Source organism: Sturnira hondurensis, unplaced genomic scaffold (genome assembly GCF_014824575.4).
Source record: "Sturnira hondurensis isolate 20B ecotype Veracruz unplaced genomic scaffold, ASM1482457v3 Scaffold0000566, whole genome shotgun sequence".
NCBI lineage: Eukaryota > Metazoa > Chordata > Mammalia > Chiroptera > Phyllostomidae > Sturnira > Sturnira hondurensis.
In genome coordinates this window covers 959,886-986,976 of record NW_028073197.1, presented here as the reverse complement: position 1 = coordinate 986,976, position 27,091 = coordinate 959,886, and the positions used below count along the sequence as shown (strand labels likewise).

Sequence of the window (27,091 nt, the reverse complement as noted above, 5' to 3'; positions counted from 1 at the left end):
GCTCATTTGTTTTCTTTCTGTCTTCTGCTTTTTTGTTTTCACATCACTTCTGAAGTTTTATACTTCTTAATCTCTTCTTAACTTCTAGGAAAGTTCTCATAGTTGATTTGTTAGTTCGTGTGAACTGATTTTAACAAATCTACTACAATGTTTCTCTCTCTCTCTCTCTCATAGAGATTAGCACTACATTTAAAGAAAAGAGTTAATGAACTATGCTACTTCTCCATCTTATCCTTCTATTTGTTTCTCACAAACCTATACAGTGGTGCTTTGACACTCCTCATTAATTCAGAGTGCTGAAACCAAGAAGTACCAAAAAATGAAGCATTTCCTCCCGGTGGGGGGCCGGAGGTGGGGGTATCATGACTGAAACAAGTTCTAACAAGTCTGACCAGTCCCAAGCAAGTGCCTAGTAATGAAACATTTTTTTCTTGTCAAATGCAACGAGTACGGGGTTTGATGAGTCCTCAAGCTGTCTGGTGCTGAGAGATGACTGTATTTAAAAGTGTGCTTCATGTTTTAAAAATGTAAAATTACTCCTTTTATTAAAACTTCCACTAATTTTCATTATAAAAACTTAAAGGCAACATTTAGAAGAAATAAAAATCAGATATAATCACTTAATAAAATGTTATTTTTCTATAGTTCCTTCAAATTTCTGTCATTCTTATTTTAAATTCTAACAAGGAAAATATAGAATACTTTATCTTACATAGTTTGCTTAAACATTTCTCCTCAAGGTCTTCTCATGAAGCTATTTTTCAAAATAATGTATACTTAATATATATAAATAATATATAAAAACCATATAAATATATTAATAATATATAATATAATCTAATATAAAATGCTCAGTACAGACCCTAGAACATGTGAGTGCTAAATAAATGCTTATCATCATATGGTTTATCTCATTAGTAAGTCAAAATATAAATATAACCATTTTCTTCCTGCAACACATTTCAATGGTTTCCAATTACTGTAATTGCTGTCAATGTTACAATGATTAACCACATAGGTTCAGCTTCCCTAACTTTTCATTTATTTTCCTAGGAAAAATTTCTGACCGAAGAGTCATACATGAATGAGGACAAATAATCTCCCAACAATTTCTACTAATTCAGTAATTATAAAATATAATGTCCTGTGTTTTAATATGGAGTCCTTTGAATATTAGCCATGTTAAACATTTTTAAGCTCTTACTATTCCAATTTCCTTTTGCATAATAAAAGCAAAGGCATTATATTTTAATAGGTAAATACTATTAGTTCAGTGATGACATTTCATATTGCTTTATCTTCATTATTAATTGTCTCTCAAAGATTATACAGGAGTTATATATTACTTAAGTTAGTTAAATTTATAATTTTTACTCTTTAGTTAAAATGTTTGGAGTTCCATAACATTTTAAAATTGGATTAAAGAATACTTTAAAATATTTTAAATCTGAATTCTAGTTACACTGATGTAGTAATAAATTACTCTTTTGACTCTCATGTGTACCCTTCCCTTTCCTTGCCTCAATTTGCCCTTCATTGTTAATATAAACTCAACGATGTTCTTTCCTTTTCTCCTTTTTCAGCTTACCTTAATTTTTTCAGTATAAAGAACTGTTTTGAATGTGATACCCCCAATAGGCAATGATTTCATAGGTCCTGGAAATGTTATTCACTGAAGAATGTGCCTTACATGTAATATTTTTAAAATGCTGATGTAATATTTTAAATATTCTTAAAATTTGGTGATTTTCAATTCTATAATTTTTCAATTCAGAAACAGAAATATCATATACATCAGACCAATATTGCAGGAGTGTGTATCTCCCTGTGTAGAGATAGAGACTGACTCACCCTGAATCTCATTATAACCTTAGCCTATAATATTACTTACATACAGTAACATATTATTTGATACTTACTGAAGCAACTTCCAATTCTAAATCTGCTGCTAACTACTTACATGATTTGGAAGAAGTCTCTTAAGTTTTTTACTGCTAAACTGCATGATTGAAGAACTGAGATTTAGACTAAATCTAATAACCCCTTTCAGCTCTAAAATTCTAATAATCTCTGTGCAAACCAATATCCTAACATTCTTTTAAGTAAAGACCATTTCTTAAACTTCTGAATCTCAAGGCTATAATGCTATACACTGAAACTTTTAAATAACCATTGCTTGACTAACTCTAAACAGATGTAACAAACAAAAGAAGTATCTGTGCACTATAATAAGGTATCATTTCTAAGAAAACACCATGTTTAATGTCACATCATGTCCAACAAAACAGAAAAGTAGCAATAGCAAACATAAATATAGAGAGAAATATACTCACCAATGTATCCAGGCCAACATGCTGCTTTCCCTTTTCTTGATGTGGTCCTAATATCAATTTTCCAGTAGAAAAAATGGGTGTATCCAATGTTTTATATACTTTCAATTCATCATGTTCAACTGAAAATTGATACATATCTCGTGGCCTTAAAATATCTAAGGGTAAATGTTAATAAAAATATAAGGCAATAGTAATGACATTGCTCAATTATATAACAAACAGACACATAATTGTAATAGTCATTCTAGACATAAACCTGCCTTAGAAAGTCAAAAGTTATTAAGATCATTGACTTTGGAGCTACAATTCCAGGTGTCAAATTCTGTCTTACAGGCTATGTAATCTTAGCCACGTTATTTATCCTTTCTCTGTGCCAACATTTTCTGTTCTATAAAATAATAATTGTTTATATTAGAGTTGTAAATATCAAATGAGTTAACTTGTACAAAGTATTAAAACACTGGCACAAAGTAAACATTAACTAAGTCTTAGCTATTAATAATAATAATGGCACTATTCCTATTATTTCCATTAAAGCTCAAACAAAAAACAAAAGTGACTAAGACATAAGAAAGACTTCCATATATTTAAAAAGTTTTACATAGCCCACAATACAAACGTATTATCTTCATGCCAATATATTCCTTTGTGTTTATTTCACTAATTATTATGCAAAAAGATTTTTATTTATCGGGTAAATGCTCTAAGTAACAACAGTTCTAATTGTTGCTCAGAAATTACTAACTTCCGCCCTGGCTGGTGTAGCTCGGTGGATTGAGCACGGGCCTGTGAACCAGACAATCACGGTTCGATTCCCAGTCAGGGCACATTCCTGGGTTGCAGGCCAGTTCCCGGCAGGGGCCAGTTCCCAGCAGGGGATGCACAAGAAGCAACCATACATTGATGTTTCTCTTCCTCTCTCCTTCCCTTCCCCTCTAAAGATAAATGAATAAAATATTTAAAAAAAAAAGAAATTACTAACTCCCTTTTGAGTTTCTTTTTTACTCATAAGTCTTTCCGGTTCTACAAATAATACACTCTTCTATCAGCTTCTGACTTTCCCTGGATATTTGGAAATGCTAGTAATCCCACTTTACAGGACATATAAAACATACAGACTCAAGAAACAGACAAAAAGTGATGAAGTCCTAACAACACATACAACTTTTCTAACATGGTAACAGTATAGCAATGTTTTTAGTTAAAACACTAAACAAAATCGTCTGTACTTCCATCTCTGCCACCGAATAAACATCTGAATATAGAAATAACTTTGTTACTTAAGAATTCAAATGGAACTCCCTTCACTGTAAAAATTTTAAGTGTGAATACTATTATAGTTTCTCTGGTTTGACCTAGATGTCCTATGACTTAGGATAAAAGGTCTTTGGTATTCACTGAGAGTGTTCCCTACTTATTCCCACCCTACTACACTCATCCTTTCGGACCTCCAATGGTCAGCCAAGACACTAACTTTTAATGCCTACTCAACAGAGCAGGAGACATCTACAACATTGTGCCTACCCTAAAGTTAAGTGTGGCATTTGTTTGGCTGAATGACCCACTTGCCAGTCATCCCCCCAAAGTTTCATGTCCCAGGTACCATTACTGGAACTTCACTGCCAAGAAGGCTTTCCAAATCCTGCCCACAATCCCTTTGGGGTCTCATAGTAAGAGTGTGTCCTGTTGTCTGCCTGCTAACTTGCTACAGTTCCTCATAAACAGCCCTTGTCCCCATGTATCCTACTGGTCAAAGACCTGGACCCTATCAGGGAAGGCAACATGCCTGATAGTAACACCTGTATCCCAGAGCACAAATGCGTAAGGTGCTATAGGTCCCCTAAAAGTTGTCTGCCATCAATGCTCCCCCAGAGTATTCCTCATATGGGCTGCTTATTGAAGTTAGTCCCTCTACTGGGCACTGGTTCTGAAAGAACTAGAAAGAGAAAGTAGACAGGCTGGTGAGCAAGCCAGCAGTTTGTACATATTAGCTATTAAATTAAGCATTTTCAGTATTATTCCTGATCTTACCCATGAGAATAATCTTTCTTGTTTCTGGGTCCTTTACCCTTGTTGGCTGCAAAGGATCTCCAAGAGGTATATTCAGATTTAGCACTAATTTTTCCTCTGCAAAAGAAATACAATAAAAATATAAACTATGTACCTAAATTCATTTCTATTAAAAAAAAAACCTGCTCTGGCTGGTGTAGCTCAGTGGATTGAGCACGGGCCTGCGAACCAGACGATCGCGGTTCGATTCCCAGTCAGGGCACATGCCTGGGTTGCAGGCCAGTTCCCAGCAGGGGTCAGTTCCCAGCAGGGGATGCACAAGAAGCAACCATACATTGATGTTTCTCTTCCTCTCTCTTTCCCTTCCCCTCTAAAGATAATAAAATATTTTTTTTTAAATTTAAAAAAAAATAAAAAATAAAAAAAAAAACCTAGTAGGAAATACAGCTATGGACAAGTTATAAAGGAAAACTACCAGAGGCAATAACAATCTCTTCCTATTTATGAGTGACTATTCTGATAAGCACTATCTCCAAAACCACAATGATTTAATATAAAAGCAAATGTCCTATATTTCTCATTTTATGTACACCTGTTATGACAACTCTTCAACTTCTATATCAAGAAATTAAATGGTTTTGCATATTCTCAAAGAGAGCTGGAAGTATGCAATACACATTAGAAAGAAGCCATCAAAAAGTCTATTTTAACCATAGCTGGGCATTGAAAAGGGCAGCTTCATTTCACAGGGCCATTTACTCATGCAGAAATCTTTTATACTATGCTATTAATGGTTGGTTTATTTTTTTTTTAATAAAATAATTTGGACTTCCAGTCAAGATGGCAGAATAGGTAAGCGCTGTACTTACCACCACCCATACACACATTAAAATTAAAACTGATTTAGAACAATGCTGGAGGACAACTTAAAGACAAGCTGAACAGAATTTCTACCAAGAAACTACTAGAACTGATAAATGAATTCAGCAAAGTAGCAAGATACAAAATCAATATCCAGAAATCAGCTGCATTTTTATATGGCAGTAACAAACTAACAGAAATGGGAGTTAAGAAAACAATGCCATTCATAATTGCTTCAAAAAGAATAAAATAAAATAAAAAAACTGAAAAAAAAAGAATGAAATACCTAGGAATAAACCTAACCAAGGATGTAAAAGTCCTGGACATGGAAAATTACAAGACACTGAAGAAGACACAAATAAACAGAATCACATACTGGGCTCATAGATAGGAAGGATTAACATCATTAAAATGTCCATACTACCCAAAGCAATCTATATATTCAATGCCAACTCCTACCAAGATTCCAATCATGCATTTCACAAAACTAGAACAAATATTTCAAATAATTGATATAAAACCAAAAAAGGTCCTGCAAAGCAAGAGCAATCCTGAGAAAGAAGAACAAAGTTGGAGGAATCACGCTACCTAATCTGAAACTACATTATAAGTCCATAGTAATCAAAACAGCCTGGTACTGGCATAAAAACAGACACAAAGATCAATGGAACAGAATCGAGAGTCTGAAAATAAAACCACACCTTTACAGTCAACATTCAACTGAGAAACAAACACACACAATGGGCTAAGATAGTTTATTCAACAAATGGTGTTGGGCAAATTGGACAGATACCTGCAGAAAAATGATATTAGACCACCTTCTTATGCCACACACAAGAATAAATTCAAAATGGGTTAAATACTTAAATGTTATACCCCAAACCATAAAAATCCTGGAAGAAAACATAAGCAGTGAAATCTCGGACATTGCTCATTATAATATTTTACTGGATCTATCTCCCCTGGCAAGGGAAAAATAAACAAACAAATGGGACTACACCAAACTAAAAAAGTTTTGTACAGCAAAGGAAAACATCAACAAAATAAAAGGACAACCCAAAGAATGGGAGAACATAGTTGCCAATACATCAGATAAGTGGTTAATATCCAAATTTTATAAAGTACTTATAAAACAAAACACCAAAGAAAACCCAAAAACCAACCCCATTAAAAAATGGGCAAAGGATCTGAATCGACACTTCTCCAAAGAGGACATACAGATGGCCAATAGAAATATGGAAACATGCTCGATGTCACTAATAATCAGAGAAATGCAAATTAAAACCACAATGAGATACTATCTTACACCTGTCAGAATGCCTATCAACAAAAAATCAGCAAATAGCAAGTGCTGGTCATGATGTGGAGAAAGGGGAACCCTCTTGCACTGTTAGTGAGAATGCAGACTGGTGCAGCCACTCAGGACAGCAGTATGGACATACCTCAAAAAATTAAAAATGGATCCGCCTTTTGACCCACCAACCCCACTCCTGGGAATATGTCCAAAGGAACCCAAAAACTAACTTGATAGAACATAAGCACCCTATGTTCACTGCAGCATTACTTACAATCACCGAGATATGGAAGCAGCCCAACTGTCCATCAGTAGATGAGTAGATAAAACAACTATGAGACATTTACATAATGAAGTACCACTGAGCCGTGAAAAAGAAAAAAGAAAATTTTACCCTTTGTGACAGTATGAGAAAACATTTTACTAAGTGAAATAAGCCAGTCAGAGAAAGGAAAATACTATATGATTTCACTCATATGTGGAATCTAATGAATAAACTGCACTAACAAGCAAAATAGAGACAGACTCATAAGAGAGCAGGATGACAGCTAAAGTTAGAGGGAGATTAGGGGGTGGAAGGACTGAGCAGAAAGGAAAAAGAACCAATGGAAATAGACAACAGTGTAGTGGGGGAAGTGAGTATAAAGGGACTAAATGGTAATGGAAAAAATACAATAAATTTTTTTTTAAAAATAAATATATTGAAATTTTTCAAAAGGAATTCTTGTAATTAAGTATATAAAAAGAAGACACATGGAGACTGGTAAGAGGAGCAGAGATCTGAAACAGGCTGGACCCATACTCACTCTGGTGTTTAAGAACGGGGAGGAATATCGCAGCTATGGAAGTCCCCCTGAGGACTGAGGGGTCCCAGTCCCAAACTCTGCTTGCCAATCTGGAGCACCAGTACCTGGAAAAATGAGTCCCCCCAATATCTACCTGTGAATATCACTGGGGATTCCAACTGGGTAAAATGGAGGGCTACTGGAGACCCATGGGAACCCCAGCACAGATTCACTCATTCATAAACACTGGCCCTAAGCTCCAGAGAAAGGACAGCAGCTCAAAAAGTGCTAGGGACAAAGAAGAAACTGAATTGTCTGGCTTCAGGGCAAGGACTAGAGGGGCAACTCTCAGGCAAAAGTGCTCTAGCAGGCACCACTGTTCCTTCATTGAGCCCTTTCCCACACACAGCCTGCAGGAGCAAGTAGATGCCAAGTCTGAGATTCCATTAACTGGCTCACACCACTCACCACACTCTGGTGATGCCCTGAGAACCCATCCTCCCAACTCCTATGTCCAGACTGAATCTCTTTCAGCAGGTGTTTGATACAAGTAACTGGCCTCAGCCACTGGCTGGCCTCAAAATACCCTGTACCTCTTGGTAAGTGGTCCAAAGCCCAGCACCAGTGACAGCTAGCCTTGGTTTGCAGCATGGCCTCTCCCAGGTGCCTCCAAGCTCAGAACAAAAAGGAACTGGCATGACATATTCAAAGCGATGAACAGCGAGGACCTACATCCCAGACTACTCTACCCAGCAAGTCTATCATTTAGAATTGACAGAGAGACAAAGAGCTTCCCAAACAAGCTAAAGAACTGCATCAGCACCAACCCAGCATTGGAAGAAATGTTAAAGGGACTTCTTATGAAAAAATAAAAATATGAATATGAATAAAAATATGAGATAGAAAAAATTCTCACTGACAAAAACAAAAACATAATAAAAGCAGGGTGGCCCTGGCCAGTTGGCTCAATTGCTTGTAGCACTGTCCTGAGCACCAAAAGGTTGTGGGTTTGATTCCTAGTCAGGGCACATACCTAGGTTGAGGGTTTAATCCCCAGTCGGGGAACATACAGGAGGCAACTGACAAATGTTTCTCTTCCGCATCAATGTTTCTCTTTCCCTTCCTCTTTCCCTCCCTCCCCCCTCAACCCCCTCCCACTCTCTCTAAGGTCAACAAACATATCCTCAAGCAGAACTAGAAAAAAAGAAAAAACAAAAAGCTAGTGAAAAGGTTAAAAAGCAAAAATTGAAAGATCATACATAATTACAATAATAAATTAAGTAAAACAAATACACAAAAGGAATAAAATAAGACAATAACACAAATATGGAAGGACAATAAAAAATAAGTGATTAGCTCTGGCTGGTGCAGCTCAGTGGATTGAGCACGAGCCTGCGAACCACACGATCACAGTTCAATTCCCAGTCAGGGCACAGGCCTGGGTTGCAGGCCAGTTTCCAGCAGGGGACTCATGAGAAGCAACCATACATTGATATTTCTCTCCTTCTCTCCTTCCCTTCCCCTCTAAAAATAAATAAATAAATGAAATTAAAAAATAATAGTGATTGTAGAATGTATTAAAATTTAAGCAAACATCAACTTAAGACAGACTGCTATAAACATAACTTGGTATACATGAAGCACAGGGTAACCAGGAACCAAAAATCCACAGGAGACACCCAAGAAAAAAAAAGAAAGGAATCCAAACAGACAAACAAACAAAAACAAATCAGAAAGTAATCAAATTAAAGAGATAAGAGCAGGAGAATATGAAAAGCCAGAGTAAAAGCTACAGAAACATTCAGAAAACAATAAAATGGCAATAACTACATACCTATCACTAATCACTTTAAATATAAAGGAAATTACATGTTCTAGTCAAAAGACAAGGTGGATGAATGGGTAAGAAAATAAGACCCATACATATGCTGTCTACAAGAAACCCATTTCAGATGGAAAGATACACCCAAACTAAAAATAGAGGGATGGAAAAAGCCATTTCCTGCAAATAAAAATGAAAACAAAGCAAGGATATCAATACTTAATATCAGACAAAACAGACTTTAAACAAAGGATATAATAAAAGACAAAGGGGATATTTCATAATTATAAAGTGATCAATCCAACAAGAGGCTTTAAGTTTGTAAACATTTACCCACCCGAATGTAGGAGCACCTAAGTATATAAAGCAAATATATTGATTATCAATATAAAGCAATGATACTGATAAAGGGGGAGATCGACAGTAATACAGTCATAGTAGGAAACTTGAGCACCCCATTAACATCAATGGATAGATTATCCAGACAGAAAATCAACAGGAAAACAGCAGTCTTAAATGACATATTAGACCAAATAAATTTAATTGATATTTTTAGAACACATAACGCTAAAGCATCAGAATAATACACATTCTTTTCAAGTAAGCATGTAACATTTTCCAGGGTAGACTACATGATAGGCTAAAAAACAAGTCTCAATAAATTTAAGAGGATTAAAATCATATCAAATCAAGCAACTCCTCTGATTACAATAGTATGAAACTAAAAATTAATTATAAGAAGAACTGAAAACCACACAATCATATGGAGGCTCTATAACATGCTACTAAATAATGAATGGGTTAAAAACAAGCTTATGGAAGAAGTCAAAAAAATACCCTGACAAATATAAAAATACAATGAGCTCAAATCTATGGGACACAGCCGAGGCAGTTATAAGAGGGAAATTTACAGCAATATACACTTATCTCAAGAAGCAAATCAAATATCAAATGAACAATCTAACCTTACATCTAAGAAACTAGAAAAAACAAGCAAAATCAAAGTGAGGAATAAGAAAATAATTAAGATCAAAGTGGAAATAAAATAGTCTAAGAAAACAATACAAAAGATCAATGAAACTGGCTCTTTGAAAAGAAAAACAAGAATGACAAACCTTTACCCAAACTCATCAAGAAAAAAAAAAGAATTCAAACAAATAAAATCAGAAATGAAAAAGGAAAAGTGACAACTGATACCATGAAAATATAAAGAATTATAAGAAAATACTACAAAAATTATATGACAATAATTTAAACAACCTGGAAGAAAGGGATAAATCCTTAGAAACACACAATTTTCCAAGGCTAAATCAAGAACTATCAATGAATAAAGTCAGTAATCAAAATACTCCCAAACAGAAGTCCTGAACCAGGTGGCTTCACAGGTGAATTTTACCAGATATTCATAAAGTAATTAATACCTGTCTTTCTCAAACTATTTCAAAAAAATTCAAGGAAGGAAGGTTCACAAGCTCATTTTACAAGGCCAGTATTCCCCTGACACCAAAAACAGAAAAAAAAATTACAAAAAAAAGAAAGAAAATTATAGTCCAGTATCTATGATGAACATAGATACAAAAATCCTCAACCAACTATTAGTAAACTAAATTCAGCAATACATTAAAAAGATGATAAACTCTGCTCAAGAGGGCTTATTCTTTGGGATGTTAGGTTGATTCAGTATCTGCAAGTTAATTAATGTGAACATTATATAAACAAAATATAGGATAAAAATCACATAATCATATGAATAGACACAAAAAGAGCATTTGACAAAATCCAGCACCTATTTATGACAAAAACTCTCACTAAAGTGAAAAATGAGGAAACATATGTTAACATAATAAAGGCCATTTACAACAAACCTACATCTAATATCATATTCAATAGTGAAAAGCTAAAAGTACTATCCTTAAAGTCAGCAACAAGACAAGGATGTCCACTTTCACTACTTTTATTCAACAAAGCATTCAAAGTCCTAACTACAACATTCAGACAAGAAATGAAATAAATGGCATGCAAATTTGAAAGAAAGATATGAAATTATCATTATTAACATGATACTATAGAGAGAACCCTACAGATTCTACCAAAAGAACTTTTAGAGCCCTGGCTGGTGTAGCTCAGTGGATTGAGCTCGGGCCTGTGAACCAGAAGATTGCGGTTCGATTCCCAGTCAGGGCACATGCCTGGGTTGCAGGCCAGTTCCCAGCAGGGGCCAGTTCCTAGCACGGGATGCACGAGAAGCAACCATATATTGATATTTCTCTTCCTCTCTCCTTCCCTTCCCCTCTAAAGATAAATAAATAAAGAACTTTTAGAACTGATAAATGAATTCAATAAATTAGGATAAAAAATTAATATTCAGAAATTGGTTGCATTTTTATACACCAATAAGGAACTATAAGAAAGAGAAATTTAGCCCTGGCTGGTGTAGCTCAGTGGATTGAGCGCGGGCCTTCGAACCACAGGATCGCGGTTCGATTCCCAGTCAGGGCACATTCCTGGGTTGCTGGCTGGTTCCCTGCAGGCCAACTCCCAGCAGGGGATGCACGAAAGGCAACCATACATTGATGTTTCTCTCCCTCTCCTTCCCCTTTAAAGATAAATAAATAAATACTTTAAAAAAAAGAAAGAGAAATTTAAAAAACAATCAAAGTTACAATTGTGTAAAAAAAAAAACTCAGGGATAAATTTAACAAAGGAGTTAAAAGACCAGGATTCAATAAACTGTAGCATATTGAAGAAAATAATTAAAACACAAATAAATGGAAGAATATACTATGGTCATGAATAGGAAGAATTAACATCATAAAAAAGTCTGTAGTACCCAAAGCAATCTGTGGATTCAGTATAATCCCTACCAAAACACCAATGGTATTTTTCACAGAACTAGAAAAAATAACACACACACACACACACACACACACACACACACAACCACAAAAGATCAGTAATAGCCAAAGCACTCTTGAGAAGAAAGAACAAAGTTGGAAGTATCACAAAACCTGCTATCAACTACACTACAAAGCTATATAGTGATCAAAGTAGCATGGTACTGGCATAAAAACAGACACATAGATCAATGGAATAGAATAGAGAGCTCAAAAAATCAATCCATACCTGTATGGTCAATTAATCTATGACAAAGAAGGCAAGAATATAAAATGAAGTAAAGGCAGTCTCTTCAATAAATGACATTGGGGAAACTAGACAGGTAAATGTAAAAAAAATGAAACTAGATCACTTTCTTATACTACAAGAAGAAATTCAAATCGGATCCAAGACTTAAATGCAGGACACAAAATCATAAAACTCCCAGAAGAAAATATAGGCTGTTAACTCTTAGAATTCACCTTTAGTAATATATTTTTGGATATGCCTCCTCAAAGAGGCAAAACAAAACAAAAAACAAACCAGTGGGACTATATCAAACTAAAGAATTTTTTGCACAGCCAAGAAAACCATCAACCAACCAAAAAGAAAACCTACTGAATGGAAGTAGATATCAGCCAATGATACATCCAACAATGTGTTGGCCGCAAACTGTTACTTAAGTCGTACAACTTAACAGCAAAAATAAATAAATAAGTAAAAAGCAATCCAATTTAAAAATAGCCAGAAGATCTGAATAGACATTTCTCCAATGATATACAAATGACCAATAAATATATAAAACGAGGCTCAACATCACCAATCATCAAAGAACTTCAAATTAAAGCCACACCTGTCAGAATAATCAACAATCAATTTAGTACTGGCAATAATGTGGAGAAAAGGGAACCCTTATGCATTGTTAGTGGGATTGTAAATTGATGCAGCCACTTTGGAACACAGAATGGAAGTTTTCCAAAATATAAAAAACAGAACTACCTTATGATCCAGCAATTTCACTTCTGAGTATTTAGCCTAAGAAATCCAAAACACTGATTGGAAAAGATATATACACCCCTATGGTCACTGCAGCATTATTTACAATAGCCAAGATACAGAATCAACCGAAGTTTCCACCAACTGACAAATGATAAAAAATATGTGATACATGTGTATATAAATATTACTTGGCCACAAAAAAGAATAAAATCTTACTATTTGCAACTACCATGGATAGACCTAGAGGATATTATGCTAAGTGAAATAAGTTAAAGAAAGACAAATGCCATATGATTTCACTTACACGTACAATCTAAAAAACGAACAAACAAAACAGAAACACTTATACACACAGAGAACAGACTGGTACCAGATTTGGGGCAGGGGGAGGAGCTGGATGAAAAATAGGAAGGAATTGAGAAGTACAAACCAATAGTCACAAAATAGTCATGGGAGGTAAAGTACAGCACAGAGTATATAATCAATAATGCTGTAGTAACTGTATATGGTACCAGATATATCAGGGGATCACTGCTTAAGTTACATAAATGTCTAGCCACTACACTATACACCTGAAACCAATACAATATTGAATGTCAACTGTAATTGAAAAATAACTTACAGAATTTAAAATAAAATCAGTTTACATTCAAAATTTTGGGGGGAAAAAGTGGACATTAAAAAGTGAATTTACCACCCTGGCTGGGTAGCTCAGTTAGTTGGTGCATTGTCCCATAGACCTAAAGGTTGCAGTTTCAATCCCAAGTTAGAGTACATACATAGGTTGTGGGTTCAATCCCTGGTCAGGACATGTCTGGGAGGCAACTGATCGATGTTTCTCTCACATCAGTATTTCTCTCTTTCTCTGCCTCCTTCCCTCCCTCCCTTCCCCTCTCTCTCTCTCTCTCTCTAAAATCAATAAATATATCCTCAGATGAGGATATAAAATCAATAAACATATCCTCAGATATCTTCTGTATCAACTCATACTCTGAAAGTAACTTTCAGAAATAAATTCATACTCTGAAAGTAACATTAAGGTTATTTTATAAAATGCTTTTATAAAATAAAAGTGCTTTGAGAAGTAGCTCTTATGAATTTTGAAATCTATCTATGAAAACTTTTGATGTGATACATTAGAGTAAATTCACTTCAAAAATATCTTCATGGGCCCTGGCTGGTGTAGCTCAGTGGATTGAGCAAAAGCCTGCGAACCAGAGGATCGCGGTTCGATTCCCAGTCAGGGCACATGCCTGGGTTGTGGGCCAGTTCCCTGCAGGCCAACTCCCAGCAGGGGACGCACAAAAGGCAACCATACATTGATGCTTCTCTCCCTCTCCCCTTCCCCTCTAAGGGAAAATAAATAAATAAAAATCTTAAAAAAAAATATCTTCATAGACAAAACCAAGGGGCAGGGTAGAAACAAAGGGAGGTGGGTTTGACTGGGTGGGTGGGTGGGGAGTGGTAGTGGGGGAAATGCAGACAACTGAACAACTGAACAACAATAAAATAATTTTTTTAAAGAAAGAAAGAAATTCATACTTTTTTCATCATCATCAAGACAGATCCTTTTCCTATTAACTATTTTGTTCATTTTTTTCGTTTCTCCTTTTGCCTTCCTCTTAAATGATACTGTGTCAGGGGACAGTATTCCGCCAATTACAAATCCTCCTGAAATTTAACAACAAAAAAGAAAAAATATCAAATCTGGGAAACTGAAAACTTTAAAACAGAGCTCTTTTAAATTATTATAGCAATTTCCTTACAAAGTACAAAGAATACATTATCATTACTACATTCTAGAGCTAATACTTCAAATAACATAAAGGCCAACCCATTTCCCTAAAATGTTCACTATCCTAAATCTAGAAGCACTGATTAAATGATTAAACGACTTCTGTTGCTTGAAAGCAACCATCATCAGTGAAGATTTATAACAAAAGTCCAGCAATGAAATCTTTATAGTAATCCAAATGTGAATTTCAGTCCTTTGACTTAGATACACCCATCAAGGTAGCACTGACTATACTTGCCTACCTTCTATCATTTGCCTACCCTCTATCATTTCTGTAGAAATTACATGTTCTTATTTAACGCTTAACTTTATGCAATTAGAAACCTTGTTACATAGTATAGAAATAATAACTCTATAAAGCCACACACCAAAAAGAATAAGAAATCCATATCTCTACAGTAATAAGAGAAATCTGAATTTCAATCTACTCATCACATTTCAGAGAGATGATGATTAAATGAGATAATGTTTGTAAATATGTAGGACAGTGCTTAGTTAGCACATAATATATATAAATAAACTATAGTAATCCTCATGATTATTTTTTGTCTGACATTAAAATGTAAATTTTACCCGATTCCCTTTCTTTGTAATCTACTCGCTCCCCCCGCCAGTATTCCAAAGGTTTCAATCGTGTTCTCTTGGTCCTGCGCACATTTGGTGTGTTGGAGGGCAATACTGTAAAAAGATATTATACAAAAATGTAAACATATAAATGTTCAGTTGAATGATACTTTGCAGTGGAAAGATTGATATTACCTTCTAGAACACTAATGATGCTTCTAGACAAAACACTACAACAAAATTTTAAGACCTATGAGCTAATAATTAAAGTAATGCCAATGAAATACTAGGATTTTAGATTAGCAAAGATTTAAAACTTAATAATACACAGGGCTAATGATGTTAAAGGTACACAGGAACTCATATGTTATAGGTAAAAATGTAAAGTAATTGAAGACAATTTGACAATACCTATAACACTCTTTGACTCAAATTTCATTTCTAAAAAATGAGTTTGTAATAATATTCACAAAAGTGGGCAAGGTGTAATTAAAGAACATGTATGGTAATACAGTTTACAACAGAAATAGAAAATAAATATGAAATTGAAAGACATCTAAATGCTCCATAATAGGAAATGCATACATCAGGACAGTCATTTGTGCTTGTGTTTGTGATTGTGAGCACAGCACACATATCTACTCACTTTATTTGAACAGTGCCAAGTTCTCTAAACTCAGTTGAGTTAGTTGGCTATGTAATCAAATTCTTATGTTATTTGTTTTTGTTTGCTAGAGTTAAAATGGTTAAAACCATTTCTAAAAATGGCTTATCAAAATCTCCCAGTCTAACTGTATTGTTAAATAAAAATCTCCTTGCTTTTTCTTAGTTATTACTTTACATATTTTAGTTGCTAGGTTGTTTGGTAAACAAAAGTTTATGATTTTTCTATCTTATTCATAAATTATTCATGTTATCGTTGCATGTCCTTCCTTACCCTGTTCAGCACTTTTATTTTAACCTTAAATTCCACTTTGCTTAATATTAAAATTGTACTATTTTTGTTTATATGAGCCTACCTAATTCTTTGACAACCTTGTATTTTAAAACTTGTTTTAAGTGTTTCTTATAAACATATAGGTCAATTTTATTACTTAACCAAATAGAAAGTCTCTATCTCATTAGAGGAATTCAATCTATTCATACTTAGTGTAAGAAGCTTCCTTTTATTCCTTCCATCTTACTTTATATTTATAAGTTATAGTAGTGATTCTTCTAATTTTTATTGATTTGATCAAATTACCATTTCTTTTCTCCCCTCTCCCTCTTGGTCACTTCAGAGTTGTGCTGTGCTTTTTCTCTCTAATATTAGTTAACATCCCATTCCTGACACTCAAAAATTAAACTTATTTTTTTACGATTATATAAAAAAATTATTTTCCTTACCAAAACACGCTATCCTCTCTTTTTTCTATTTGGTAAAATGAAACTTTTAGACTTCAGTAGGCCCCTCTTTTCCACCAGGGATATGTTCCAAGACCCACAGTGGATGCCTGAAACCCACAGTGATACCTTCCAAGACCCAAGTGGATGTCCTGCAAATAGGACCAAACACTATATACACACTATGTTTTTTCCTATACATACATACCTTTCCACTTAAAGGAAGCCCTTTATGGCTTCTCTTTGGCATATCCAAATTGCTAGCAGCATTACTCTTGCACTTTGGGGCCATCAGCAGTAAAATAAAGGTTACCTGGACACAAGCACTGCAAAGCCACAACAGTAGTAGATCTGATAACCAGACAGCTACTAAGTAAATCGCCCAGGTAAGGCATACAGTGTGGAGACAGTGAACCAAGGGATGACTTACACCTCCGATGGGATGAAGCAGGACAATGGGAGATCTCATCATACTGCTCACAATGGCAGGCAAGTGAAAAATTATGACCTGTTTATTTCTGAAAATCTCCATGTAATATTTTCAGAGCATGGATGACCATGGATAACTGAAACTGTGGATAAGAATGGACCACTGTACTTTTATTACCCCTTTCCTGCCCCTATTTTCCTCCCCACCAAACCAACTTTCAAGATGGTCTGGATTTCAAAGTATTAGAACGAAAACCCCTACTTAACATTTATAAATCCCAAATCACATTAGCATTAAGTAGTAGACACACCCTAAGGTAATCAGGATTGAGTTACGCCCTCGTATAATCCCCTCCCCTGGGATGCTTATGGGACCTATGACTTTCTTTTCAACAACAGCAAATGGCAAAGGTGATGGGAAGTCACTCTTGTGATTACATTATGATTATACACATGACAATGTATGATATACCTATAAAGTACTATCTAGCAAAGGCAGAACTTCTTCCTTGGTGACTTTGAAGAAGCTGCTTGCTGTGAGGGGGCCTATGAAAAATGTCATTTGTCAAGTAACTGCAGATGGCTTCTAGAAGCTGAAAATAGTGGCCCACAAGCTGACAAACAACAAGAAAACACATATCTCAGTCCTACAATGTCAAGAACTAAATTGTGCCAACAAGCACATGAGCATGGAAAAGGGACTCCACTTCAAACGAGACTACAGCCCAGGCTGACACTTCTGACTTCAGTCTGTGAAAAGCTGGACAAAGGACCCAGCTAATATGTGCCTGGGCTCCTAGTCCACAAGAATCATGGGATAATAAACACATATTTTCTAAGCCACTGAATTTGTTATAATTTAGTACACAGCAATAGAAAATAAATACATATTGTTTAAATTTAACCACATATATTTCAAGATTCATTCCTTGGTACTGTTCCCTCTCTTTGGACTCATTTGTGACTTACATTAGAATACCCAACACAGATATTTTACATGAAGGAGAGTAAACTAAATCTTTGTATTATCTGGAAAACAATTACCAGAAAGAAAGATATCTTGGGTAGGTATACAATTAAATGGATTGTAATACATTTCTGAAAACAGATGTTACTTTATTCTTCCAGACTACAGATGTTACAGACTACAGATGTTACAGACTACAGATGTTACTTTATTCTTCCAATATTACACAGATGGGCAGTGCTTGGTCATTTAACTTTGTTCTTTCTGCATGGAAATTTTCCTCTATCCTTAAAATTTAGGAATTTCATTCACTGTATGTGTAGAAGCATATCTTTTTCAATAATTCTGTATGCCAGTTGGTAAACTCATTCAAACTGCAGATTCAAGCTTGTATTTAATCCAGAAAGTTTTCTTTAACTGTTTTCTTTTTTCTAGAGATTCTATTACTTGCATGTTTTGTCTGCTATCTCCATGTTATTCACTGGATATCTTTTTTCCTTGTGGATTATACTTCTACTCTGAGGAATTTCTTCCATGTCAACACCAGCTACTAAATGAGCTCTTATTAGTGACTATTTTTACTTTCAGTTCATTTGCCAACTGTTTAAACTGAAAAATCATGATATTTTAGTACCAAGAAGTCTTCTATGCTATAACTGAACCCCTGAATGTGCTCATATTTCTTTGGCTTACCTATTATTCATCAACTATAGAATTTATAGCTCACCAGAAGTTGTCTACTATTCTTATAGGTAATTCTCAAAGATAATGCTGAAGCCCCTGCCCAGGAACATTTTTTCTTTTGTTTACTATTTCTGACTCTAGTCAGTATTCCACTCCAAGACAAGCATTAAGCACGGTATAGTGATCTCTCTTCAGATGGGCTTGCAAAATACTAACTGAGATGTGAGTTTGTGGTTGAAGCAATTAGAGAAAGCTCCACTGGTTCTTTCCAGGCACAAGTGCAAGGGCACTCACAGCCTCAAGTATAAGCAGAAACATAAAAAGCCACTCCAATTCCACAAAGGTGGGAGGTCCCATGAACTCCGCCTGGCTAGTATCTCTGTGGTGGAACCACAGAGCTTTAATCCTCACATAGATCTCTATGGGTGCCCCAGACCCCAGGCTAGTACTACTTTACTGTCTTATCTACTGCTTCAGTTAGGAGTGACCTGGATAAAAATGGAAGGAGAAGTTTCAGGGATACAGTCTACCTAACTATATTTTATAGAATTCTACATCCTAGGTTCTTAGCCTAGGTAGGATCACGTTCTTACTATGACAGAAAGAGTGAGAGAGCTACAGGATTTACATATTGGCAATAAAGAAACTCAGTGGCCTGTGATGATTTAGTGTGAAATTCATGAAAACTAAATATATAGTTTTAATTTATCTGCCAATTAATCCAAATAATACTTCCTCCTGCTTGAAAAAATTAAGTATATTTAGAAACAGAGGTTTTATTATACAAAAACATTAAAAGACAGAACTAATCTTACCTAATTTGTGATGTATTTTGTTCTCTTGTGCTACTTTAGATCTTTTTACTCTTGAGTTATCTGCAAAATTCAAAAGATAAAAATTTTACCTGACAATGTATTTTGTTACTCCTTTAGCTTTTCACTGTTAAGGACTAAGACTGATGAAAGTGTAGCATTTGTCTAGATTTTAGTATATATCTAGTGAGCAAAAGACTTAAAAACAAAAAACAAAAAACATGTTTTCCTTGTGGACTTGGCTAAAATAACTCACTGGGTAGATAAAAATGTAGGGCATAATAATGAACAATTAATATGTTCATAACATAATCTATGATCTTTAAAGTTCTAAATTAGTACAATTGTACTGAATCTAGTAGTGTGCCAATTATGTCAGGAACTCTCAGTTTTGGTATAAAAACTGTTTAAATAAATAAACAGGTAAATAGCACCTGAATATAGCTGCCTCAATTCTTTCTCTTCCCATGCACACATGTTCTTTATTAACAGATGGAGTCTAATCCCCTTCTTGAATTTCTGCTGGCCATAGTGACTTCCTTGACTAGCAATGCAGCAGAAACAATGTTCTGGGACTTCAAAGGCTAAATCTAAAAAGGTATACAGGTTCCACCTGAGCATCTTGATCTTTACCCTGGGGACAGACAGCCACCATATATAAAGACTCACTGCCCTGAGATCGACACGCTATGAGAAAACCCATGCTCACCACATGGAAAGGTCATGTGGAAGAAAAGAGATGCTTGGCCAGCCCCAAACTGTTCTAGCCACCCAGGTCGGGTGCCAAATATGTAAGTGAAGAAGTTTCCTTGAACTTTCTGCCCAGTGAGCTTTCAAATTATTTCAACCCCAGGAACTTGCATCTGACCACAACGATATGTACAGCCCAAGTGAGAACTGCCCAGCTAAGCCAAGTCCACCCATCAAACCATGATAAAGAACAACTTAAGCCACCAAGTTTTGGAGGGTTATATGGCAATATGTAAATGGAACGGTTAATGTCCATGAATTGGCTAAAATGTTTAATATAATTTTGCATGTAATATGCATTTCCTGAAAAGTAGATCTAAGCTTTCATTATATTCTCAAATGAGTCCATGAGAGCAAAAGATTATTAAAAATGACTGAATTAGATACTTTATAAAACTGCTGGTTTGGAAGAAGCTTTATTGATCATAAGATAATTTCTCTGTCCAGAACAGCCAAATTTATAGATATTAAAAACAGATTAGAGAATGTCTGGGGGAGGGAGAGAGGTGGGAATGTGCCTGCTAAAGAGTATAAAACTTCTTTTGGTGGGTAATAATAATGTTCTAAATTTTAGAGTACATAATTCAATAGTTAACCATATGGTATTATAAAGTATATCTCAATAAAGCTGTTACCAAAATAAATAAATAAATAAATAAAATCCAATTTCTCATGCAATCCTCTCTAAAACAAGGAGAAGACTAGTCTCTGCTTGAAAATTTTGCCATGACAGTGGGTTTTGGAGGCAGTTGGTGGAGTCAGAGAAGAAACAAAACACATAAGTAAATATACTGAGGATAATAGGAGCCAGGTTTCTTACTACCCGAGAAAGGGTTTATAAAAGTAGACTGGGGTCAGATGTACTGATATGAAATCATGATTTCTAAATATAAATACAGAAATAGATATAGATGCTTGTGTATATATAACGTAGACATATAGTTGTGAAACTATTTTGTATCTCAGTTCACTAAAAAAGCCTAGAGGTGATGATATCCCAATAACAAAGGGCACACCAGGCACCCAGATATAAGCTTCTACATGCCATCGTCTCCTAAAAAGAAGCTGGTTCCTTAGGAGAAATAACTTATTCCAGAGTTAAGACAGGGTCCTTCAAATATACTATGCCAAAAAAATAAGACAATATTCAAAACATGATAGAAACATGAAAAAAGGACGTAAGTACCAGTTTAAAGGATATCTACTAGCCAAATGTGGCATAATTTGAGTATCCGAATAAATGATGAAGATTATAACCTATCTGAATAAAACCCAGTAGGAACCCGGGTTTTTTATAGGAACCCAGTAGTAGTCCATAATGATGTAACCATATAATGAATAAATGGGGAAGGGGTTAAAAAAACCTATTTTTATGAGATATAACTAATTAATAAAGGAATTACAGAAAATGAAAATAATTTGGTATCATTAATGGCTGATAATTCAAGTGGGAGTCTTAACAGATGCCAAGATTGGTGTGAAGGTTTGAAAAAGAACAAGTTATTAAAATAGTATCAGGACATCGTACTATAAAACACATCAATTATGAAAGACAAAAACTGTGTCTTTAGGTAAATAAATATGGCTATAATTTGAGGAGACAGTCAACATCACCAGTAGGAGATGGGTCAACACTGTGAGCCTCCTGACGTGATATGCAAAAAACACAGCATCATTTCAGCAGATATTTCTACAGAATGCATGGATAGCATCTCATCACAAGGAAACACCAGGCAGATCCAGGTTGAAGGTCATGCTTAAGAATGAAAAGCCTATACTTTCTTGAGTTAGAAAAAGCTTAAGAAACTATTCCTTATTGAAGGAAACTGAAGGGACAAGAAAGCGAAATACATTCCACTATCCCAGACTACATCCTGAACCAGAGAGAAAAAGAAACACTGAAAAGAACTGCTGGTGGATTACACATGGAGTCACTGAAGGAACACAGTAAGTCTTAACTTAATGTCATCAACAGGGTCTTAGAAACCGACTTTAGGTGAAATAACATATAAGGAAACAAATTTTACCACAGGACAGATAATATAGATAAGAGTTAAGTTCCTATGCCATATTTCTAATCACAAAAGCCAAATACCAAAATTTCTAAATTAAGATCCAAAGCAGTTCTAATATTAAACATTGATAAATGCGAGCTATACATATTCAAAATAGAGAAAATAGTATAAAGAATCTGATATACCCATCACCACTACATGCCTAATTTTGCTTCATTTATATACCATTATGTTAGAGTAGCTATCTTAACTGCCAATTACTTCATTATATCTTACTTCAAAGAAAGCCTCATTCTCTGTCTTGTCTGTCTTGTGTCCTTCCTTCTCTCATCTAGATATAAGGTCTCAGTAATTTCTAAATATATAGTAAGGCTCTTAAAGAGTAAATATTCAAAACATTTGCCATTGGTGTTTATTTAAATAAAATATAGCCCACCTAATTCCATATGCATGATCCTGTAAAAATCAAGACAATAAAAAACATACAATAACTTACCTGAACTTTCCTGAACTTCCTCATCACTTACAGCTGAATTATTCTTTCCAGACATTAAGTAATTCTTGAGCCTGGAAGGTCCACTTAAAAAAAAAGGAAGAAAAAAGCAAACCATAAAATTGGTGCTTTTTATAATACATATATCTAAGTATCTATTGGGTTGGCCAGAAAGTCCATTTAGTTTTTTCCCATAAGATGGCTCTATTAGTGCTTAGTTGTTTTAACTCATCTGAAACAGTTTTGTTACATGTATTGTGACAGCTATCATAACAGTGCACATTAAAAAAAACTTATCAAAATTGGTGAATTTTTGTGTAGCCATTTTAATATTGAAGACAGAAGAACAATATTTTCAGGACACTATGCTTTATTATTATAATAGAGGTAAATATGCAACTGAAATGCAAAAAAAGGATTTGTGCAGTGTATGGAGAAGGGGCTGTGACTGAAAGAATGTGTCAAAAGTGGTTTACAAGGTTTCATGCTGGAGATTTCTCACTAGATGATGCTCCACAATCAGGTAGAGTAAGTTGATAGTGATCAAATCCAGACATCAGTTGAGAACAGTAAACATTATACCACATGGGAGACAGTTGACATACTCAAAATATCCAAATCAATAATGTTCTGGGTGAAAATGAACAATGTGTCTTTTAATTTATAGAAAAAACTAAATGGACTTTTTCACCAACACAATACCTTAAAGGTCATTTCCCCCCTAAAACTGACAATGGTGTCTTACTTATAAAACCAACAGTGATGTTATAGATCCTCAAGAATATACTTACTTGCTGCATAAAACAAAGAATCTACAATTTAATTCTGTAACTGACTATTAACCATGATACTGAATTTTACAGCATTTTAAACTAACTCATGGGTCAGAGTCACAAATTTAAGTCATATCAAATAACACTGTTCAATAAAAATCAAATTATAAGAAATAAAATTATATATAAATCAGCCTAAAAAAAAACTACCACCAAAAAATGGAATTTAACATAGAGTCCAGAAATCATTCAGAGATTATTTATCTTATATCAGCCTAGGTCCCTTTCTTCCTATTATGAATGTATTAAAAGGCCTAGTAGACATAACCCACCAAATAATAAAGAAATCTTAGCCATCCCTTAAGTCTGAGAATCTACTATAATTTACCATTTCTTCATTTTTAAAAAGGATCTAGGACTTCAAATATTGTAAGAGTAGGTTAATCTGGTTTGCTCATTGAGTGTGCTTGCTTTAGACAGAGTAGAGCAAAAGTAAGTTCATAGTTGTGAGTATGCAAATACAGTTTACTTTTATATTATTATTTATTAATTATTTTCCATACAAACAACTATAAACCTACTTTTGCCCCACTCTGTATATCCAAAAATTCTTAGATATTCTTCCTCTCAAGAGGCAGGGCCTAATTGCCCTCTCCTTGAATGTGGTCTAAACTTAGATAGAATAAAATAGAATAAAGTGAAGATGACAGTGTGCAACTTTGGAGACATTAAAAGGGACTATGACCTCCACTGTAGTCACACTTGCTCCTAGAACACTTGCTTTGCGAGGAAGTAGCTGCCATATTGAACAGCCTTACAGAGAGGACCAAATTACAAGAAACTGGGGCCTCCACCTAATAGCCAGCTAAGTGTATCACTTGTAAGTATACCCACCTTTTCCAATCAAGCCTTCAGAGCACACACTTTAAATGAAAGTAACACCTCAAGAGAATCCCTGAATCAGAACTAGCCAGCTAAGCTTCTCCCAGGTTTCTGACTCACAGAAACTATGAAATAATAAATGTTTGCAAGCCAGTATTAACCTTTGAGGTAATTTGTTACACAGCAATGAGTAACTAACATAGTGAGTAAATCCTATGATCCTTAGAGCACATGCATACCTTCCTTCCAAAACTAACGTCTTAGGCTCTCTAGAATCAGAGTCAGACTCTACTGGTGTCTTGCAAGGATGTCCATTGCTCTGAGACTTTAGATGAACATTTTGTGCAGTCATAATACCATCCTCATCTTTTGGGCTTCCTGTAACTCTATAAAAATGACAAGTTTGTAATTGTTTACATTTCTTCATATACTATTTCTTCCAGAAAAAACACAGATATTTTTTTAAAATAAGAATTCACCGAAAATACCTAACAAGTCCTTGGCACATGATATGAGCACTCAAAATATGTAAACTATTATCATCTTAGGAGGAGAAGTATTACGATGTATTCCTAATTGTAAAAATCAATTTTTTTAGAGTGCTGGCTAAGATGGAGGCATAGGTAGAAATGCTTCACTTCCTCACACAACCAAAGAAGGATAACAACCAATTTAAAAACAATAAACAAAAAAAAAAAAAAATAAAAAATAAAAAAAAAAAAAATAAAAACAATAAACAACCAGAAGTGCCCCAAATCAAACTGTATGGAACTCCGACAACCAAGGAGTTAAAGAAACATGCTTCCAGACCAGTTGGAGGGGTGGAGATGGGCAGCCTAGGGTAGAGCACATGCAGCAAGGCGGTGGACCCCACTAGTGAGGCGGGGCTGGCTGAACAGGAAACTAAAGACTCAAACCTCTAGCTGCACAATACTACGAGGGTTGCGAGAGTGGGAGAAACTCCCAGTGTCACAGGAGAGTCTGTTGAAAAGTGGGAGTGGAGCAAGCAAGCAGCATTGTTTCCTCTCTGACCCCTCCACCATAGTGCCACATGCAGCAAAGAGGGTTGCCCTGCCTCAGAAAATAACTAAGGCTCCACCACTTTACAACATAACAGGTGCATTGAGACAAAGAAATGGGGCCCAACTGAAAGAATAGATGAAAACTCCAGAAAAAGAGCTAAGCAATGAGGAGATAGACAACCTATCTGATGCAGAGTTCAAAACACTGGTAATCAGGATGCTGACAGAATTTATTGAGCTCTGTCGCAAAACGAAGGCTACACAAAATGAAATAAAGCAAAATATACAGGAAACCAACAGCAAAGGGAAGGAATCTGGGACTCAAATCAATGATTTGGAACAAAAGGAAGAAATAAACATTCAATCAAAACAGAATGAAGAAACAAGAATTCAAAAAAATAAGGAGAGGCTTAGGAACCTCTGGGACACCTTTAAGCTCTCCAACATCCAAATCATAGGGGTGCCAGAAGAAGAAGAACAAGAGCAAGAAATTGAAAACTTATTTGAAAAAAATAATGGAAAATTTCCCCAATCTGGTAAAGGAAATAGACTTCCAAGAAGTCCAGGAAACCCAGAGAGTCCAAAAGAAGTTGGACCCAAAGGGGAACATACTAAGGCACATCATCATTAAGTTACCACAGATTAAAGATAAAGAGAGAATCCTAAAAGCAGCAAGGGGAAAGGAGAAAGTTACCTACAAAGGAGTGCCCATAAGAATGTCAGCTTATTTCTCAAAAGAGACCTTGCAGACAAGAAGGGGCTAGAAAGAAATATTCCAAGTCATAAAAGGCAAGGACCTACGTCCAAGATTACCCTCTCCAGCAAAGCTATTATTTAAAATGAAAGGGTAGATAAAGTGCTTAGCAGATGGGCAGATAAAATGCCTCTCTATAAATGATCAACTATAGACAAAACAATGAAAATAACTATACTGTAAAAATAACAGACATTACCTAAGATGATCAAGATGTTTCTTCTTATCCATGTCTGCCTCATCACATTCCAAAGACTCATTCTGGGAAGAACCAGAAGTTTCATCATGGTCAATAATTCCTCTAGAAACTTTTGCATTTAAGGTCTTCTGCACTCTTGAGCGGCCTGAATTAGCTCTCTTCTTCCCTTTAAGTGGAACAGGTTTTTTTCCAATATTCTTAGATGATTGATTTGTTTTATCAACAGGTTTTTGCCCACTGTTGTTATGCACTGACAATTCATTTCTTACTGAAAAATCGCTATAAACAAGGCCTGAAAGAATCAATGATAACTTAAAGTTAGCATAAAACTTATCCAGATAATGTGGTATATTGAAATACTAATATTACCAGGAACCTAAACAACAAAACAAACAAGCAAGCAAAATATAAACAAAGACACTGAAATAGAGAACAGGCTGACAGGGACCAGAGGGGAGAGGGGAGGGAATTTCAGGGGAAAAGGGGAAGGATTTACAGGAACAAGTAAAAAGGACACATGGACAATAACTAAGGTGGGGGTGGAAATGGGAGGGAGGTGAGGAGCACTGGAGGGGTGGGCTGGGATGGGAG

At 35.2% G+C, this 27,091-nt stretch overlaps 1 protein-coding gene across 5 annotated transcripts in view; it reads right to left on the bottom strand.

The window, feature by feature from the left end:
• The window catches only part of CENPC (centromere protein C), a 66,851-nt gene that overhangs the window by 5,675 nt on the left and 34,085 nt on the right, over positions 1-27,091 (bottom strand). For 2 of the 5 annotated variants that reach the window (XM_037042135.1, XM_037042126.1), the window contains exons 10-17: positions 26,501-26,792; positions 24,765-24,911; positions 22,874-22,956; positions 19,616-19,675; positions 15,347-15,451; positions 14,521-14,649; positions 4,365-4,460; positions 2,334-2,488 (exon numbers count right to left, since the gene is read on the bottom strand). In XM_037042135.1, coding sequence (XP_036898030.1) covers positions 2,334-2,488; positions 4,365-4,460; positions 14,521-14,649; positions 15,347-15,451; positions 19,616-19,675; positions 22,874-22,956; positions 24,765-24,911; positions 26,501-26,792 — 1,067 coding nt within the window. The remainder of the gene's footprint in view (positions 1-2,333; positions 2,489-4,364; positions 4,461-14,520; positions 14,650-15,346; positions 15,452-19,615; positions 19,676-22,873; positions 22,957-24,764; positions 24,912-26,500; positions 26,793-27,091) is intronic. The other 3 variants (XM_037042143.1, XM_037042144.1, XM_037042152.1) reach the window with 3 other exon arrangements.